The following is a 20,336-nucleotide window of genomic DNA, read 5'->3' on the forward strand; positions in this document are numbered from 1 at the left end:
TTCTCGGAGGAGAAGCTCCCAGAAAGAGGAAAGGCCAGGGCTGGGGGAGGGGTGTTGGCAAAGAGGCTTGGGTGGCAACGTCTCCGGGCGTCGGGAGGGTCTTCCTCCTGCCCGAAAGGAAAGTGAGTTTCCCAGGAGAAGCAGGGCTGGCAGCGCCCGCGGGAGGCGGCTGAGACCGGCGCCAGCTGTTGCGAGCCTCGCTCTTCTCGCGCAGGATGGACGGGGCTGGGAGCGAGACGCGCCCGAGGGCAGCTCTTCGCCGCGTTCCGGGGCAGCGCAGCCCAGGCGGCCGCGCGGAACCCCCAGCCCCGCGGGCTCTGCCCCCCTCGGCGGCTCAGTCCGCCAAGGCCCCGCGCAGCCCTCTGGACGCGCGCAGAGACCCCCTCGTTCTCGTCCTGCCGGGGAAGGGCGGCGGGCGGGGGCGCCTTCTGGGCCGCAGGGGGTGTGTCCCGCCCGGAGCGGCGGCGGGGCGGGGGCGCCTCCACTCCGGCTTAAAAGTCCCTCCCTGCCCTGCCCCGCCGCGGCCGGCGCTGCGCCATGAAGCCGGACGGGCTCGACGGGGCGCGAGGTTGGTGCGGCTGCAGGCGCCCGAGGGCCCGCCGGGAGCGGCCCGCCGAGCAGTGAGAGGGGCAGGCCAGGTAAGGCGGGGCGGCCAGCTGCCCCCCAGCTGGGAAGCACCGACTGGGGAGCCGGGCGCGCGGGGTCGTGCCCGCCGGGTCGAATCCCTGGCTGGGAAGCAGCCCCGCGGCCGCCGCTCCAGCCGCGAGCGGCCCTTAGGAAACCCTTCCGCAACTTCAGAGCCCCGGAATGCGGGCGAGAGGCCCCCCGAGGGCGTGCAGAGTGCCCTGGCGCCCCTTCCCCCCGCGGCTTGGTTTGGCGAGAGGCGCGAGCGAGGCTTCTCGGGAGGCACAAGCAGCCGGACCCTTACAAAGGGTCCGTGGAAACCCGCCCCCCCTTTAGGAACAGCCCTCGTGGGAAGATAGGGCAATGCTCTTTGCATATGCCCAGGTGCTTCTTCGCCTTTGTTCCTGACCCTCGCTAGAGCTGGGACTCCGGGTTGGCAGCCGATCGCAAGGTTGGCTGCGGCCACCCTCTGTGCGCGCGTGTAATTTTATGCCGCCCCAGCGGTGACAATCGGAAACCACTTTCCTTTTGAATTTTTAACCGTGTTTTGGAAGTTGGAAGCTGGCAAAACCCTGCCTGGCGTTGGGTTACTGGTGCCCTGGAAGAAACCAGAACTGGACTGGAACCCACACGCAGACCCCCGTAGAGGATGCCAGTCAGAGAGAGGCTTGAGGATCCTTGGCTTGATTTTCCACGTACGCTGACTTACTTCCTGTTAATCTAGCCACGAAGAGGATCCAGAGTATTCAAATTAAATTCAAATTAAAACAATAGGCAGCAGAGTGCAGTCTGGGCGCAGGGACCCCAGCAAGAGCCAAGGAAACTAGTCCGTTGGAATGCATGATGGTGTAAAATTCTTTTTCAGCCTGTTGGAGTTATCAAAACAATTCCCAGAGAGTCCCATGTCTCCTTTAAATGTTGTTGCATTAATCAAAGTCTTTGTGCAGGAAGAGTTGTAAGCAACTGGTACATTTTAGCTTCTCTGTTTTGTTACTCATTTTGATTGAAATCTTTGGAGGAAATTGGAAAAATTAGAGTGGTCTTAATCATTAATTATTAAGATTAATTATTTACTTAATCATTTATTATCCAGGCCATATAAAACATTGTAACACAAGAACTCAGGGTTTCTTATTAAGCCACCAGATTTATTAAACACAGAAAACTTCAAGTACATTTTTCTTTGGATCAGTGCTATTTAAAAATGTGGGAAATGACAGTGGATGAAAATGTTAACACAGCAGCTAAGAATTCTAAATAATTTTGTAAGGGATTGCAATATTTGCATTTGGTCTCCATTTTTAGCTACATCAAGAGTTTATAAAAATATCTTTGGGGATAGTAATGCTGAAATAGATCTTTATTTATTTTTTTTCAAGATTGCAAATGTTTTTAGATATTCTCCCAAATTATTCAGGGCTCCTCCTTTTTCTTTGGGTAGCTTTAACTATTTTTGTTCTTATGCTCTTTTTATTTTTGGTGTTTTCTTGATCACTCTCTTTTTCTGTTTTTTAATAATTTTAAAAGAAGAGCAAAGAAACCGAGACAAACAAAACTACTCAGTAGCCTGTTGCTTTGATCTGCCCCAATTGCCAAGTGGTATTGCCCAATTTGATGATCCGTTGGACTACAATGGTCATGCTTCCCAGCCCCTTCTGGGTGTTGTGCGGGGGAGGCTGATGTGTGGGGAAGTCAATGGTTGGGCTTCCAAAGATCCTGGCATTTCAGATCAGTTCTTCTGGGCACAACACTGGTATTTGGCCCCAAACATTTTGCAGCTCATGAAAAAAAACAGCAATCTTTTTCAACTGCTGATTACTGAAGATGCCCGTGCACAAAAACAGCTTTTTTACTCTTTTCTCTGCTTGCTAGAAGAACTAGAGACACAATGTTTTTGTTTTTATTAATGTTTCAGTGTTTTAAAGATCGTTATATTGTTTTAACTGTTATTGTGCTTGTACGCTGCCCAGAGTCATGTTTTTGTGAGATGGACGGCTATATAAATTTGCTAAATGAAATAATAAAATAAACAAACTAGTTTGATGAGAGGGGAGGGCAAATGTTGAAATTCAGGACTAGCTGGATTTCTCTTTGCAGCCATTTCCAACTCAGTCATCCCGCCAGCATCTGTCTCTCCCCGTCTGTTGCTCCGTGTGGTCCAGAACCCACATCTACAACAGCTGGATTTGCTGGATGAAAGGTTTACATTTTATTTAGTTCTTCAGCAGCTCTGCGGAGCCTGAAGATGCTTTCATTGAACTCCGAGATATGCCTGCTTGCAACTGACCTTCCATCCCGGCCTCCGGTCATCCTCAGCTCATCTAACGTTTCATCTCAGGTAGGACCTCCAGGTGATTAATTCCAGACACCTCCCCCGCCCTTGCCCTGGAACAGCCCCCTGGGGGACGTGGGTCCAGCCCCTCTCTTTCAGCCCAGCCTAGCTCGTAGGGTTGTGGTGGGGAAAAAAAGGAGGAAGGAGTGTTTTATAGGGCACGTCAGCTTCTGGAGAAAGGACAGGGTATAAATCTAATAAATAAAATTCAAATACTCAAATATTAACTTGATTTCTACCAGAAAAGATTGTGGGAACAATCAGACCCCAATTGCTGACAGGGCTTTAATCACAGAGGTACAAAATAAGCCACATGCTATCATCTTTTGAAAGAAAATGAAATGGACGTGTACAGAATTTTGTATTTTATTATCTGCCACGACCCCCTGCGAGGTAGGCCTGTCAAGTTTGTGGCCAATGAATCGAGTCTGACAACCAGTTAGTCTCCTTTCTGCTTCCGTAATCTTTGTGTTCCACCAACGCGCATGTCGTGCTTTCTCATTTGAACCACGGGACTTCATGTGTCAAAATATCAACACTGAGGCTCTGATCTATTCTGAGAAAGCTTATATAGTGCTGCGTATACATTTCCATGGACTTTCTCTGTCTATTATGCAAATTCATTTAAAAAACCACAAGGAATGTATGAATCAAAATGTTTGTCGATAGCGATTAGAAGAGAGGAGCATAGAAGAGGGGGGATGACTTGGGGCAGGAGAATATTCCATTCACTCTCTGAGATAAATGCAGTAAATACAAGTTTTTACTTGCATGTTAGACTGAGCTCGGAGGAGAAATCAGAGGGGACAAAAGACACGGCACCCTTTCGTTTAGCCTTTCCTGTCCTGGTGTCATGGTGATTGGGAGTTGTGTGTTCTGGGAGGGAGCTGCAACTACAAAGATCAGCAGAGGAGAACAGGCACCTTTGTCTACGTTGCAAATAAAGCCAGCAACTGAGTGTGTGTGAACCAGCTGGAACCATCAGCATTCTGTGTGTGTGTGTGTGGATGTGTGTGTGCGTGTGCCGTTTAAATTGCGAACAATTTTGTGCCTAAGGACAACAAATAACTTCCAGGAACAAATGTTCAACCTGGTCGTTGAGATCATCTTTTTGGATCTGCGCAACACTTTGAATCACAAAAATCCTTTGCCAGCCTGAACCCTAACTAAGCTCAGCGTGTTGCAGAAACGAAGCCTGCTACGTTTGCAGCTGGCCTGTTTTAATGTGCTCTGGGAATTCAGGCACAGCCCAAAACAGAGGTGGGCAACTCCGTTTTTTTGTTTTGCTTTTTAACAGAAAACTAAGATCCACCCATCAGAGTTGGAGTCAAAGGATATATAGCTGGACTTTAAGCGGGATGCCTCTGAGCCAAGAAACTTAGCACTGAACTGAATTGTTCATAGCTCCTTTACAGAACAATCTACTTCTAGTAAGCTTACGCTTTGGGTCTAATTTAGGCGGAAAAATGTAGTGTCCTTTTTAATAAAGACAGGGTCACAAATGGTTGACAATCAACTGTAAAACAACTAGAAATCTTCCAGTAGATCTCCAATCCCCCTTCTGCATTACAGAAACCCAGCCCCTTCCATTATCTGCTAACTTGGAGTTACGTGTCAACTCTTGTTAGCATCTAGCAAAACCATCATAAAAGGCCGCTTTGGGTGTTGCCTGCTAGAGACGCCCTTTCTGTTGCCCATCCCGCTATTCACTTCCAGTCTCCCAAACCCACGGGATACCAAAGGTGATGGCATTCCTCCCCCCACTCCAGTTTACAGTTATTCAGATGATGTGACTTCAGGGGGGCTCCCCCAGAGAGGTTAATGGGGCGGTGTTTGCTGTGGGCTTGTGTGCACTGCAGACAGATGAAAGCTGCTTGGCCAGGTGTGACCAGGTGTGGCCTTCAGAGCAGCCAAGAGCTAACCTTGGACCGATTCTCTTTGGCAGAAGATGACTCTGAACCTCCAACGTGGAAACAGCATGAGTCCTTGCCACCGGCGGGCCAGCACCCCGCTTCCTGGGTCTCATTCGGAGAGGCCGAGCCCTCGGACCAGGCAGGCTGAGCCCTGCCACCCGCAGCTGGGACACTCCTCGTCCTGCGAGCCCCGGGCCTGCCTCCCGGAGCCCTGTGGCGGCTGGCTGTCCGAGTCCTCCAGCTCCGATGAGTCGTGTGAATCCCTCTACCGTGTGGTGCTTCTCGGCGATCCCGGGGTGGGCAAGACCAGTTTGGTAAACCTCTTTGCCGGGGTTCAAGAAAAGGACTCGCTGGAACAGCAGAGAGGTAGGCCTGTCCCCGACTTCGGGGGAGCAGCACTGTCTCCTACTCTTTCCTGTGGGATGATGTGGCTGCTGGTCCTGACCCAGAATTACACTCATCCTCGTGGTCAGATGGATGCTGAGTTAAGCTTTTCTCGTGGGCCTTCCGTGGGTGACCTGCGACCCGACAAGAGGCAGGCGTCTGTCTTGGTGATTCTGAAAGAGTAGTTTCTCAAGGAAGCCTAAGGCTGTAATTCAAGACAGCAGAAGAACTGGGTGTTCTGCTGGAAAATGCAGAACTCTTTTTGAGTCCGGGTTCCCGAGGAATTTGCACAGCATCTGCTTTTTCTGTTGGAACATGGCCAGTTGGGTGGCATCCAAGACCCGATGGGGAGGGCGTCCAGGTGGGGGCATCCTGTTCAGTGTTGAAAATTAGGGGCAGCGTCTCTTTCTGGAGGGTTTTTGGCCCCATGAATTTCTCAGCACCTCCCCTAAACTGCAGTTTCCAGGACAGGTAAAAATGAGAGGAAAGTGATAGCAAGTTTATTGACATTATAAATATGTAGATGCAGGATCAGACGGGGACAGATGTCTTTCCCAGGCACTGCTTAGGACCTTTGCAGAAACATCTGGCATGGTGCCTCTTCTCAATGTTATTTACCTCCTTGCTAGGAAAAACAGTAAAACAGAGGACCAGTCTAAAACCTTGGTTTCCAAAGTTCCCACTGTCAGGGCTCCTAGACTCGGAAGGGGACACTGAAGGCGTCCAATCCAGACGAAAGCTTTGGCGATCAATGGCTCTCCAGCCTCCGCTTGAACCCCCGCAGGGAAGGGAAACCATCACCCCTTGGCCTAAGGGACACCACGGTCACCCTGCTGTTAGCATTAGAGAGTTTCCTTCTTGGAACATGAACCTTGTTCTATAACTTGCACTGTGGGAGGAAAGAGATTTTTCTTCTGGTTTTATTCGGTTTGACACCCCTTCGGGTATTTGAAATGGGCTATCCAGTGCCCCTGCGGCCATGTTTCTTGAAAGCTAAATGTAGTTCAAGGGGGCAAATGACCAAGCTTTGCACCGCCTGATGCAAGCCCCGCCTCCTTTGTCTATGTTTTCACATCACATCCACACCCACACAAGGGGCAGAGCTGGAAATCACGATGGCGCAACCCCTTTGGTCATTTTGAGGAAGTATCAGATGGTGCAGACACCACCTGCAAGTCCCTTCAGCCTCACCTTGCAAGTCCTTCTTCCCAATCCTGGATCCCCTTCCTTTCCCTCTCTGCACCAGTTCCAGAATATCTGACAGTTGCATAAAAGTGGCATTGCTAAATTCTAAAATGAAATTCAACATGATCTTGCCCGATCAGAGAAGTGGGATTTTTTTTTTTTAAAGTAACATTTAACAAAGGCAAAAGCAAAACTCTCCATGGGGGGGGGGGAATTAAATGCACAGAATAGTGTTTCTGTCTTTTAAAATATTAGCAATCTCACCCAGTTTGGTACCATTATTCCCCGAGCCCTTAATCAACGCCAGGGTTTCTCAACCTTGGCAGCTTCCAGATGGGTGGACTTCAACTCCCAGAATTCCCCAGCCAGCAAGGGAATTCTGGGAGTTGAAGTCCACCCATCTGAAAGCTGCCAAGGTTGAGAAACACAGATCTAAGCCCTTAATGGAGACGTTGAAGAATACAAAACCCTTCCAACTCCAGGATCTGAGGGCAGTAGGAACTTCTGAGTGCAAGAGGTTTTTAAACGGTTAGCCTGTTTTATTATTTCATTTGCAACAGTCCTCAAGTTGTGCAGTCCTTTGGGGCGAGCAGCTGGCAGCAGCCTCTGGCTTTGGCCTCTGGAGTGGCTGCCAGAGGAATTGGTGGGACCAAGGATACCTCGCAACCTCTGGTTCACGGCCAGTCCTGCTGTAGCCAGAGTGGGAAAGTTCCTAGTCGGATTAGCTTTCCTGCATGCTGCAGCTGGACTAGATGATCCTTATGGCCCCTTCGCCCTCCGGAATTCTGTGATTCTGTGAACTCTTCCCTCTGCCCAGCCTCCAGTGTGGATTGAGCCTTCTGGGTCAACAGCTGGCTCCAGGGCGCCCTGGTGTAAATGTTCTTCTCGCCCTTTCTGAAGGGAAGGAACGGATCTCCTGCACCTTCGGGCACGGGGAGGGCTCATGGCACGGGTTCTTCTGCTTCCTTGCTTGAACCTGATGGTATCGATACCGCCACGTGCTAAGCTAATGTCAGGTGACCTTGACGGTCTTTGGCCCTCGGTTCACGTCTCTTGCCCACCCGTGGTCTGCCAAGGGGAAAGGCCGCTCCCACAGACTCGTGTTTCTGGAGGCTGGAACGGTTGCCGTTTGGTGGGGAGACTCTCTTTATTGTCTTTCTGAAGTCATGCAGCCCCGTTGGACCTGGCCCTGCTTCTGCTTTCTTCCAGAGGACACCTATGAGCGTACCTTGTCTGTGGATGGGGAGGAGACCACGCTGGTGGTGATCGACACTTGGGAGGCTGAAAAGCGGGTAGGTGGTCTGAATGATCCGCCATAGAGAGTAGGGCAAGTGGGTGACCAGTGGGACATTTCTCAAGCAGAAAGGGAGCCCGTATCTTTCTCAGCTGGAGGGAGGAGAAAATTTGCAGGGAGCTCATCCTGACAGGTGTGGACCCAGGCAAACTCCCAAAGCTCCATTTTCCTTTGAATCCATCATCTGACATTGGATCTGTCTGCAATACTTGCTCCTTGTTTCTGGTTTCATGGCTGATATAAACACAGGAAACTGCCTTGGGGTGGCCTCTGTGCATCCTCCAAGAACCTAAGGTGGTTTGTCAGCCTGCAACGTATTGTGCGATCCTAGTGTGGAAGAGCAGACCTCGTTCTTCAAAGCAGGACATGGCACCATGCGTGAACCTGGTGGCAGGGTCAGACCAAGACTTCTGCTTTGACCAGCAGCAGCTCTCCAGCCCCTTGCATGCAGATTTTTTTTTTTTTGCCACTTATTGATTTTTAATTGGTTTATTAGTCACTGAAACATTCCCGGTTAAGTTTCTGGGCTGACTCCTTATTTGTATGGATGAAGCAAGCAATCCATACCGAGACAGAATTGCTTGGACGGCCTGCTCTGTGTTCCAGGAGCTCATGCAAGAATGTGATGGAGCTTCCCAGCTGGACAGCTGTCAATTGGCTTCCTTCCCCACCCCACAAACCCAATCTGGGGCATGAAAAACCCCAGTGATGTGGGAACAGGTTAACTAAAATCTCCAGAGGTTTCTTTCCTTTCCCTGCTCCTGACTTCTGAGGTTACAACTCTTTTTCATTTACTTTGCGCTTTGAGTGGCTATTTTTACGGACATTTTTAAAACCAAGTCTATGCTGTTAATTTCCCTTCTTTGCTGCTCTGCTTTCCCCCTAGAATTGTCTGTATTACTATGGTATCTTAAATGAATCATCCATGAGTCACTCCAAGGTATAGAGAGCAAGAAATCCTTTAAACACATACAAAAATAAGGGGATGATTATCACACTGATCTAACTTTAAGGGCAGTTGTACAAATACCAAAATATTGTAGGCAAAATCCTCACTATTGCCTCCCACAGGCAAACAAGCCTATAGGGTCAGCTGGTTGGAAGGGTGATTATTCTCACAAAAATTCAAGAGCCTGGATTTCTGAGTCCCACGGTTGTTTTTCATTCAGTACTGTATTACACTGAAAAGTATAAAATGCCTAAATAAATCCAATATGTTAAGTATAGAACCCTCAGTGCCTCCTGGCCATAATATTGCCATAGAAAGTAGCCTCTTTTTCTCAGAACAGCTCTGCTTCTGAGTAGCAGAAGGTGGAGTTTTTAGCAGCAGAGGGTGAATGTCCCTCGTCCCTCAGCTGGAAAGCCAAGTTCTGAACAACTTGCTCTGATCTAGCCAATTTCAGCATTCTTGGTTAGTTGTGAGGTCCTGCAGGTGTTGGACAAGATGATATCCCATTCATAGGCTTAAACCTCTCGTGCCTCCTCCCCCTTAAAAGCTTTGGAGCAGTGTTTCTCAACCTTGGCCACTTTAAGACGTGTGGACTTCAACTCCCAGAATTCCCTGCTGGCTGGGGAATTCTGGGAGTTGAAGTCCACACGTCTTAAAGTGGCCAAGGTTGAGAAACACAGCTTCGGAGGGATTGTGATCAAGGAGAAAACAATGCAAAATGTGCCATGAAATTGAAAAATGGGCTGTGGGGAAACAGAAAGGCAGAACCGCAAGCTCCAGAGTTGTGCTTCAACTGCTCACTAGCAGGCGTCCCTTCGCCTTCCTTTTTGCCTAGTCTGTCTGATGGAGGGCAACCTAGCCTATCCCACAGAGCTGATGCAGAAAGAATGACAGAGGTCAAATTCATGAAAGGCTTCAAATGCTCCCATGCCTACCAAAATGATGCTGTTGCTACATCAGGAGCATGTGGCTGAATGTTGTCATTTCAGCTGGTCCAGTGAAAGGATCAGGGAGAGGTGATGCCCGAGACCGAGGTTGCATTCTGATCCTTGTGGTCACTGCTTCTCGCGGTACTGTTGCTGCCTGGCATCAGCACAGGGACAGGAGTCATCAGCTCCTCCTGCCCTCTGCTTGTAGCCACTGAGGCAGGTTGGACTGGAGAAGGGGCAGGAATGCAGGGGGGGCCAGCAGCAGCAATGTGGTGACTCAGCCAGGGGTTCTCCAAGACTTCAAGCGATGCCTGCTTGGGGTTGCAAGCCTGAATTGCTTTTGTAGGCAGGAACCCTCCTTGGAGAAAGTTGGATGGATCCACCTTTCAGATGTTATTGCAAAGGGTGGGTTTCTAATTTAAGCTCTCCTGGTATTTATATATTTCTAAATGCAGCTTTTATAAGATGGCTGGAGGAGGAAAAAGGATATAGGTCATCAGGAGTTGAATGCAACTCAAAGGAGACTTCACTGCTACCATTTTTTCTACGACGTAGAAACAATCTGTGGTTTGTCTATTAGAAAGAAGGAGAGGCTCAGTTAACAATATTATTTTGCAATCGAGCCGGTTAATTTCTGAAGGGAGAGATATGGATCAACCAGTCTTCCTGAAGACCTTTCTGATCATAAGGTGTGTTGTAGCGAGCCGTTCATCGGGGAAAATGCATTGGGGATGGGACCAGATGTAACCTGGGGACCGTTTAAGGGCTCCTGCCTGTCAGAAGAGTGGAAGCCAAGCAGTAAGGATGATCAGGGGGTGGGAAATTGAGCACCAGGAGGGCTGGGCATGTTGAGCCTTGAGAAAAGACGACTGAGAATGCCTAGAAGAAGCTCAAGTTTTTCTCCTTTGTTTCCAGAGCGCAGGTCACAGAATAAGGGGTTTCTGTTACAAGGAGGCAGATGCAGATCAAACTTTAGGAGATGGTTCCTAACAAGAAGAGCAGTTGAGCAGTGGGCGAGATGTTTTTGAGAGCCATTTGTTAGGGGGCCTTACTTTGGATTCCTGCATGTGGTTGGGGGTTGGACTGGATGGCCTCAAGCGTCTTGTCCTGCTGACGGATCAGATGACTTAGATGCTGTCAAATGTTGCAGAAGCACTCAATTCTCAGAGGCTCAATTCAGCTGTGGCAGTGGCCTTCCTAGTGAGCCCTTGGAGACAACCTGCTGTCAGGTAGTCAAGCGATGGATGTATTTTGGTCCTGCTCCCACCTGGCCGCTTGCCCAAGCTCATCACCTGTGCCTGAGCCCATCTGAAGTTCTGCTTCAGGTCTGGGACCAACGTTCTTGCACCAAGGAGAAGTCAGGGCTCCTGCTGGTTGCTTTAGTGGAACTTCACACAACGCAAAAACTCAGTAGCTACATGTCAGTGTTCAGGTGGTACAGAGAAGTGGGAGGGTTTTGCTGGCATAGCATCCTCCTCAGTTTCACCACCAAGTCACATTTCATCGCCATCCTCTTTGGTGGGGTGGTCTTTGCCCCCGAACCAGCTAATTTGGGCTGCCAAGAAAAGGACGCCAATGTTTATTCCTGTACTTTTGACTCAAATGCCTAGGCGTGCGGTATGGGTCAAAGGAGGCAATCCTCCTCTTGCGAGAGCATCTCTCCTCCTCTTCTTGCAGTCTTCGGAGGAAGACAACTGGCTGCACAATTACTGTATGCAGGTGGGCAACGCCTACGTCATTGTCTACTCCATCACGGACCGGGGCAGCTTTGAGAGCGCATCGGAGCTCCGCATCCAGCTCCGCCGGACCCGGCAGGCAGAGAACATTCCCATTATCCTCGTGGGGAACAAGACTGACCTGGTGCGCTCCCGAGAAGTCTCTGTGGAAGGTGGGTCAAGCAGGTTCCTGATGGGCGGTAGGAATGCGGTGTTTGAGGAGGGATGAGGTCTCTCCACCCCTGGTCCACCCTGGCTTTTGGGCTGAGAGGGGAGGACTGGCCCGAAGTCCCCCAGGGAGCTTCCATGGCTGAAGGGGGGCCAGAACAACCTGGCTGTCCTGCTCCTAGTTCAGCATTTTCCCCACTGGACCATCCTTGCTCTTGGGCTGAGAGGAAGGGACGGGCCCAAAGTCTCTTTAGTCCCTAGCTGGGGAGAGACTGGGACTTGGGTCTCCCGGGTGCCAATTCACCACCTCAGCTGCTACAACTCTATGCATAGCGCTAGCCAAGCTTTGCATGCTGCACGAGTGCAGTGGCTACACCTTGAATTTAACAAAAGAGAGAGGGAGGAACCCCTAGGCCAATAAAAAAAGTTTTTCAAAGTTTAAACAAATTATTTTTTTACGGGCACTTGGGATTCCACCATCTCTCTCTCCTTCAGCACCTTCCCTCACCTCTTACTGTACCTCCTTCTTTGGCCCAATTAAGTGTATTGTACAAAAGCAACCCATTTACACCGTCTCCTACCTAGAACTGAAGAACCCCCGACCTTGCCAGCTTCAGCAGAGGTTGTTGTTTAGTCGTTAAGTCGTGTCCGACTCTTCGTGACCCCATGAACCATATTGCGCCAGGCCTTCCTGTCCTTCACTGCCTCCCTGAGTTTGCTGAGTTTCATGCTCATTGCTTCAGTGATGCTATCTAACCATCTCATCCTCTGCTGTCCTCTTCTCCTTTTGCCTTCGATCTTTCCCAGCATCAGGGTCTTCTCCAAAGGAGCAAATTGCCCTATCAACCACAGCATTAGGGCCTCAACTGATCCTTCCCCATTTTCCTGGTTATGAACTCTGCGTTAAGAGATGCCAGGGACATCTTTGCCCCGAGGACATGCTTTCCTCCACCTCTTGCCCAGAGCACTCTCACAGGCTGGGACTTTTCTCTTGCAGAAGGCCGGGCTTGCGCCGTGGTCTTCGACTGCAAATTCATCGAGACCTCCGCCGCCCTCCAGCACAACGTGACCGAACTCTTTGAGGGGGTGGTGAGGCAGATCCGCCTGCGGCAGGACAGCAAGGAGGCCAACGAGCGGCGCATGTCACTCTACAAGCGCAAGGAGAGCCTCACCAAGAAGGTGCGACGCTTCCTGGACCGGCTGGTGGCTCGCAACAACAAGAAGGTGGCTCTGAAGGTCCGTTCCAAGTCTTGCCACGACCTCTCTGTGCTGTAAGGGCATCAGATGCCCTCCTCCACTCTCCCCTCTTGCATGGCTGAGGGGTCGTCTTGGTCTTCCTTCCCAGGCCTACCCACGGCTTTGCAAACGCTCTTCTTCGTTGGGGGTGGGACCTTCAAACAGGCAAAAAGAACGGTGGGCAGCGGCGTCCTCTGAGCTGATTGGGGCCTGGAACCGTTCAGAGGAGGCGCACCTTGGGTCAACTGACCGGCCAACCAGCGCTTGGGACAGCTGAGGAAGGCCATGTGATAAAGCAAGGCTTTCCGGAAAGCGATGGTGGAATCTGGTTGATGAACACGAGCAGGGAGTAACAGCATGACGTGGGCCCTAACCCTATCTGCTCCACTTCGCTCACAAGGCTTTTGATTTGCCCTCCGGGCTCTGTGGGGCTGTCCGCTATCTTTCAGATTCAGGCCAGTGGCTTAATGCCAGGCTTGGTCAGGAATGAAGCTGGCTGCTTGGTAGATGACCGTCGCTGGCCCTGGCATGGACCGATAAGCCGGATGAGAAATAGGCTGCAGGGACAACTTCTGAAATACGGCTTTGTCTTGCATTGTAATTAGCTGAACATTCCCTCTCGCAAATGGTACTTCCAGGGTTCCAGCAAAGCACCCAAAATTCTGTACTTCGAAAGTTGCTTTTTTCTTGGGACAAGGAAAGGCAGAAGCTGGACTTCCCTTTCGGTACGAGAGAACTTTAAACACAGATCTCCAAAAGGAGCAACACGCTGCCCTCCGGGTTAAGGCGAGACCAGCTTCACCCGGGGCAGCTGGCTGGGGGAATATGAGTGTATTTTTCTGTTTCTAACACAAAAGATGACAGGGAAAGAGTGTGGCTTCTGGCTAAGGATGCAGGCTCTGGCATATGCTCTGTCTTTAGCCACAGTCGCAGAATTGAGAGCGAGCAAGAGTTAGGGTCAGCTTTGGGGGAGGCTGGAGGTTGGCTAATTTGGGCTTTTAACCTCAGCCTCCTGCCCACCTACGTATTTTGCTCCCTAAAGTCTTAATGCTGCCTTGGAATAAATGCCACAGCTGGCTTATTTCATGCCTGGTGGGGAAGATGAGGGGGTAACCCAATGCTTCTGGAGGCATCAGACTGGGGAGGGCTACCTCAAGCCATTGCTGTTTGTTTCTCTATCAAGCCATGGTGGCTTGTTACTCACCAAGGGGAACTGGTGACATCATCTTGAGATAACTGAGATGGGGGGGGTTGAGAGTTTAGAAGGAGCACTTTCGGTGAATGGGTCCTCTCTCCAATTGAGAACAGACACGGAGACTGAGAAATGGCACAGAGCATTTTTGCACTCTTGATTTAGAGCAGTGTTTTTCAAATCTTGGGCACTTTAAGAGGTGTGGACTTCAACTCCCAGAATTCCCCAGCCAGCATGGCTAGCTGGGGAATTCTGGGAGTTGAAGTCCACACCTCTTAAAGTGCCCAAGGTTGAAAAAGACTGATTTAGAGCATCATCCAGCCATTACCGTAGCTGCATAAGGCTTGTCTTTGTTGGGGATAAGTGGCCACAGTAATGGCTGGATGATGATGACGATGATGATGTTGAAGCTAAAAAGTGCTAATGCAGAAATAGTCACTGGCTGGACTGGAGATGCACGGAGGGGTTCTCGAAGAGATCCAAAATTTTGTTTACAACCTGGTTGGAGAACTGCCCAAATTTTCCTCGGGTGAGCTGTTGGGTGCGTGTTTTGAAAGTGTCTCCTTTTTTCCAACCGCAGTTGTTGCTTGTACAGTTGTAAATAAAGCAAATGCCACACAGACCCTGCGAATCTCCAGGCACTTCCCTCTAAAGGCAAGCTGAGGCAGTAGTGCTGCCTCCTTCTCAGAGAACAGCCGCGGTGGGGAGGAACCAGTGGCTAAATTGGAACGCCGGGGCCGCGAGCCAGCCCTGACTTCAGCCTGGGGATCTGCTCCTTCCTGGGGTCAGGTCACAAGTTTCCGTCGCTGGTGGGAGCTGTGAGGAGGATTGTTTAAGGAGGCCGGTTGAGGAGGACAAGCTAAGCTCGGGTGCTCTACAGAGTTAGTTCTGTCGGCGGGGGGGGGGGGAGGAGGAGCCGCCCACCCAGCTGCAACTTCCCCTGTTTCCTTGTCATGGAAACAAGCGGTTAGTCTTGCCAGCTTTGTAGGCAGCCAACTCGCAGGGCTTTCAGAGGGGCTGGGAACACTTTCCCCTAATTGCCAATGCTGCAGCCAGGGGGTCTGACACTCTTCCCCTGCTTGCATGGATCCTGAGGTCTCTCTAATGCTCCAGATGTTGCAAACTGTCAGTCCCTGTGGTCTGCCTAGGCTGGGCAAAGCGTGCAGTGCGTAGAAATTCGTTCACGGCCACCTTGCAACCCGCTCCAGGGTTGGAGCACTAGCGGTGGCATTCTGCCTCCCCATCAGGAACCCTGGCTTAACAGCTGCAAAACAAGATTTGGTGCAGTCTCCCCACAGGCACATGCCCCATGCCTTTTGCACTCTGCTTGTGACTGAATTTCCCCTCCCTCGCTAAGTAGAGCAACTCAAATTCAGTTCACCCATTTCTCAAGTGCTCTGCAACTGTTAACAGGCCTTGGGTTGCCTCCTCTCTAGGAAAGCTCCGCCCGGCTCTGCCAAAGAAAAGGGGGGTTTCCTGCAAAGTTTGTCCCTCGGGCTCCAGCTGGAGCAGCACTGAATATTCACCCTAGCCTAGCCCCCTCCCAACGTTCAGTCCAGTTGGCTTGACGCAGACAAGGACCCCTACATTTCAGAGACCCCCCAGACTGCCTTCTTTTCTTCCCACTCCCATCCTGCCCCCCCAAAAAAGTTTAAAAATCCATCAAGAGGCGGCGAAAAGATGGAAGGAAAGGGGGCGGGGGAGAAAAACCACGGCTGCTGATGGAAAGTTGGCAAGAGGCAGAGTGGAAAGAGTGAGATCCAGCCCAGAAAAATGCAGGGCCCAAACAGAGGAAGTTGCGGGGAGGGAGATAATGGCGAGCTCTGGGCAGGAATCAGGAGCAGCAGAAGGGCAAAACACAGGAGCCAATGGAGCAACATTTAGTCCATTTAGTCACCAGAGGCTGACAGCATAAAGAGGGGTTTCTTTTCCTCGGCGGGAGGAGCACAGTATGATTTTGCTGCTGGGCGGCCTGTGGCAAGAATCGCAAAAGGCAGGGCAGAACCTCTGCTTTGGGGTCTGCGCTGGAACGTAACGGGAGGCTTGGTGGACACCCACAGAGCACCTTTCCCTCCTGGAGGAGGGGGCTAACCTCCCTGAGATGGGTGGGCAGAGCCTGACTCTTCAGGGTGCCGCGTGACGGTTCTTCCAGCTGGTTTGGTGGCAGTGGGGCTTCTACCTGGGCAGAGCCAAGCTCCCAGGAAGGAGCCCCACAGTCTTGCATGCACAGCAGATCAGAGATTTGGGAGGCGAGCAGCCCTGCAGGAGGGGGAAAGCTGAAACGTGACCCTGAGACCTTGCCAACCTATTTATGCCGAGGGTGGCCGTTCCTTGCCCCGGCTGCTCTGCCTTCAGCAGCAACTCCCACACCTCAAGATGGCAGGCCTACAAAGGCGCTGTGGGTCCATTACTCCTGAGTGTTTCATGGCACCTGGAGAAAAGATGTTCCCTGCATGTTCTGCCCAGAACTGTTTTGGCGCAAGGAAGCACGGTGCAAGAGAGCTGCTCTGAAAAACACCGAACCGACAAGCAATTAACTAAAGCCCTGCAGAGCAATCAAACTGCATAAGGCTGGCATGGGATGAAGGTGAGGCTTCTGCGGGGCCTGGGCCTGATCCAAGCCTGGTCTTCACTACCTTCAGCGCCCTGCCCGGACAGGATCGATTCCTATTCTGCATGGCTTTTGAGGAGAGGATGGAAGGACAGGGGATACAAGCTTGCGGAGTCCTTCCAGCATGACATCAAACGGACAAGCACTAAGGGATGAGCACATCCTTTTTGGACTGCAGGCGCATCAGCAGGCGCATCAGCAGGCGCATCAGTCTCGCCCTACAAATATCTGTATGGCACTGGTTAGGCTGGGTACCAGCTCTACCGATGTGAAAAACTCCCCAATGGCTGACAATTTAGGATAAAAATTGTAAGGAAGAATTGGAAAAGAAAGGATGGGCTGCAAGGATTCCCCAGGCAGTATTTCTTTATGCCACCCTTCCGACAGATAGGGACCACAGCTACATTTTGAAGAAAGGGGGCTGCAACGTGCGGACGATGAAAATGAACAGGGATGTGGGATGCATGTATGCTTGCTCAGGGCTGCAAGATGTTTCGAGTGCTCCCCTTTATCAAACAGTAGCATTTGAAGGGCTTACACTACAGCTTTTGCAATATTTCCTCTCTCAAAAGCAGCAGAAAATTATGATTTTCAGCATTTTGTAGAGCTGGAGAGGCCCTTGAGAGCAACTGCTCAGCACAGGAATTTTATTGAAAGCACCCCAGAGAAAGGGGGCTGTGCAGCCTCTACTAAACACATCCGGCAAAGGGGAGGCTGTCGCTGGATCTGCTCTCAAGCTGCTCTCAACGTTCAGCTTCTTTTCCTCCATTCAGTCAGAATCTCCTTCCTGTAACTTAAATCCATTATTCTGGATCTTGTGCTCTGAAATGAGAGAGAGGGTCTTCACCTCCTTCTGTGCAACATCTTTTCAGGTACTTTATTTGAAGAGGCCTATCTTCTACCCACTGTTAGTCTTCTCAAGGCTCAAGGTATTCAGCTCTTAGATTCTGTCTTCATAAAACTTAGTTTCCAGTCTTCTGATCTTCCTCATCGCCTTTTGAAACACCCATTCCATGTTGCCTGAATCTTTCTTAAAATGTGGCCTGGTACTGAAAGTACACCTGGCCAACACAGAATAAATGATTACTCCCTGGAGTTTGGAAACTACACTTCTTTTAACATAGTCAAAAATTGCATTTTCCTTGTTGGCAGACACCTCACTTGTTGACTCATTTCCGATCTGAATCCATTTCAGTATCTTTTTCACTAGCATTACAGTGTTACCAAGCTTGGTAGCTCCCATTCTACACTATGCATTTCATTTCTATTTCCAAATAGAAATATCTTTCTCTTTGTCTATGTTAATTCTGCTGTTTTTAGCCCATGTCTCTTCAGCTACCAATACCATTTTGAATACTGCCTGCTCTATGCAATTATGGGTCAGTTGTATATTTGGCAATAGTCATTAATACATTTTTTGAAGAGTACAAGGTCCAGGATTGAGGCAACCCACTCTCCCTCCAGTTTAGTAAAGGACCATTAATGAACATTTTTTATCATGTTTTTGAGCCATTTTAATTGCCATGTTATTCAGACCATAATTAATTATTTTAATATTAATAATATCATAGGATACTTTTAAAATGTTTTGCTGAAATTAAAGTGTATTATGTCTACAACATACCCATAATCAGCTACCCAATACAAAAATGAGATATGGTTAATCTTGAAGGACTTGTTCTTGACAAATCCATCCTGATCATTATGACTCAGAAGGTGCTTACAAATCAGTCATTACATGAGCTGCTTTAGAAACTTCAAAAATATAGATCTCAGAATGAGTTATCTGTAGTTCCTAGACCCTCATTTTTCCACTTTTTTGAAGATACAGTAGAAGTAATATTTGTCCTCTGCCATGGTATCTCACCTTTCTTCAGGAATTGTGCTATGAAATTTCAGCAGTATGATTGGAGGCCCTAGAAATGGATTTGGAAGTCACATGCACCCCTTGAAGCATTAAGTACCCTCTACATGATTTCCTCCCTAAGTCTTTCCTCCTTCTCTAGAACTTTAGGCTTGGCTGTACACTCAAATATGTTTATGTACCATTTGTCTACAAGTGAATAAGTGACATTTTAAGACTGAAGTACTTAGAAGGTTGGCAGTGTCAGTTTTAGAAATAATTTAGCAATACAAATGACTCAGCATTTCTTCCACATAAGACCCAAAATTCTTGGCTGTTGAATTATGCATTTGTGTGGCACAATTCTAGGATCACGGAATATATACTGTCATGTCTAATGTCTTCTAGTAACTGAGTTTGGTCTGTATAACCTCAGTGCAGCTCATTAATCATTCCTTCTAGTTTATCTTCTGTTTAGTTGCCTCCCTAAGATTTCAAAAATAGAAAACTGTGTGGGGAGTGGGGGGGTAAATTGACAACCATCTGGCAGTTGTAAGACATCGTCGGAGGTTGATTTGGCCTGTCATAAGTTGTTGGGTCTGGAATACATTAACTCATATTTAATTTCATGCCTCTAACCACCTTGTGAGGGGGACTGGCCCACAGCCATGCATTGAGCTGAACAAGGCTTCAGCTTCACAGGTTGCATCCAGATCGCACCCTTGATTCAGAGCAGCCTTGCCAAGCCTTCCAACGTTACAGCCCTTTCCCTGCTTCATGCTTGCATGCTAGGGAGTGTCACCTTTGCTGCAGTTTTCAAAACAAGATGACTGGTCATTAGGGGAATTTTCTAAGAATTGAGCTGACTAGGTGGAAGCAAATGTTTTCACATGAGTGCAAGCTGTTCATAATCCGAGCTGCCACAACAAGAGATTTACTGCCGCACATGCTTTGTTAGACTATAATTTAAACTATGGTGTACTTTCATCTGATTGAAAGGGACAATTTTTTTGTCACAACAAACTAGATTCACCCATCAAGCTAAGCCAGTTTGTTGAATAAGCCATCATTACCTTGAGTCACATACTGCAGAAAACCCAAAAGCCATGATTTATGCATGAGCCCAAAAGGTGTCAGAAGACTGTGCAGGAGACTAACAAAGCTTCCTACTTTCTGTTGTTGTTTTGGAAGACATGAATGTTGGAGATAACTTTATAAAAGGGGTAAGATTCATTTACACTTCACAGAAAGCACAAATAATTTTTAATGGAGATCTAACAAACCCTGTGAGATACAAAAAGGAACAAGACAGGGGTGTCCACTGTCTCCTCTCTTGTTTACTGAACAGAGATATAAGACAAGATGAGAGGATTGTGGGAGTAAAGATTAAAAAAGAAACGTATAAGTTAAAGACTTTTGCAGATGACTTGGTGTTGGCTCTGGAAGATCCTTTAAAGGGAACTGAAATATTAATGGGCAAATTAAAATAATTTGGTGCATTAGCAGGTTTCAAGATTGATAAACAGAAGACAAAGATGTTAATAAAACATATGAAGAGAGAAGATCAAACTGAACTGATGAATACAATGGGTTTTAAGATTGAGAAGAAGGTAAAATATCTGGGTATCATATAACATGAACTGTATGTTATTTCAAAATAATTAAGACATGGAATAAAGTTTAAAAAGGTATGTTAAAATGGGAGAAACTACAGCTGTCATTCCCCTTCATGGATCACTGCCTTGTCATGGTGAAGGGGCTTGTGTAACTCAATGAAGCCTTGGGCTATGCTGTGCAGGGCCACCCAAGACGGACAGGTCACGATAGAGAGTTCTGCCAAAATGCAGTCCAATTGAGAAGGAAATGGCAATCCAGTATCCTTGCCAGGAAAACCCCATGGACAATGTCAAAAGGCTAAAAGATATGACGCCAGAAGACGAGCCCCTCAGGTCGGAAGGTGT

The 20,336-nt window shown here is 49.0% G+C and overlaps 1 protein-coding gene across 4 annotated transcripts; it reads left to right on the top strand.

Moving 5' to 3' along the window:
- The first annotated feature begins 201 nt into the window (after nucleotides 1-201).
- REM1 (RRAD and GEM like GTPase 1) lies at nucleotides 202-14,147 on the top strand. Of its 4 annotated transcripts, none has more exons than XM_088153170.1 (7): nucleotides 202-638; nucleotides 2,722-2,962; nucleotides 4,032-4,216; nucleotides 4,902-5,235; nucleotides 7,648-7,730; nucleotides 11,288-11,498; nucleotides 12,491-14,147. In XM_088153170.1, exons 4-7 carry the CDS (start codon nucleotides 4,905-4,907, stop codon nucleotides 12,766-12,768), a joined length of 903 nt encoding a protein of 300 aa, XP_088009296.1. In that variant the 5' UTR covers nucleotides 202-638; nucleotides 2,722-2,962; nucleotides 4,032-4,216; nucleotides 4,902-4,904; the 3' UTR covers nucleotides 12,769-14,147. The 4 variants fall into 4 exon arrangements, with proteins under 4 accessions (XP_088009296.1, XP_088009297.1, XP_088009299.1 ...); XM_088153171.1 differs by lacking the exon at nucleotides 4,032-4,216 and adding an exon at nucleotides 4,254-4,386; XM_088153173.1 differs by lacking the exon at nucleotides 4,032-4,216 and having other exon boundaries at nucleotides 2,722-2,975.
- The last annotated feature ends 6,189 nt before the right edge of the window (nucleotides 14,148-20,336 follow it).

The sequence above is a fragment of the Python bivittatus genome, unplaced genomic scaffold, assembly GCF_059951505.1.
Source record: "Python bivittatus isolate LINGU-HERP-01145 unplaced genomic scaffold, Pbiv_v1 ctg000700_np1212, whole genome shotgun sequence".
In the NCBI taxonomy this organism is placed as follows: domain Eukaryota; kingdom Metazoa; phylum Chordata; class Lepidosauria; order Squamata; family Pythonidae; genus Python; species Python bivittatus.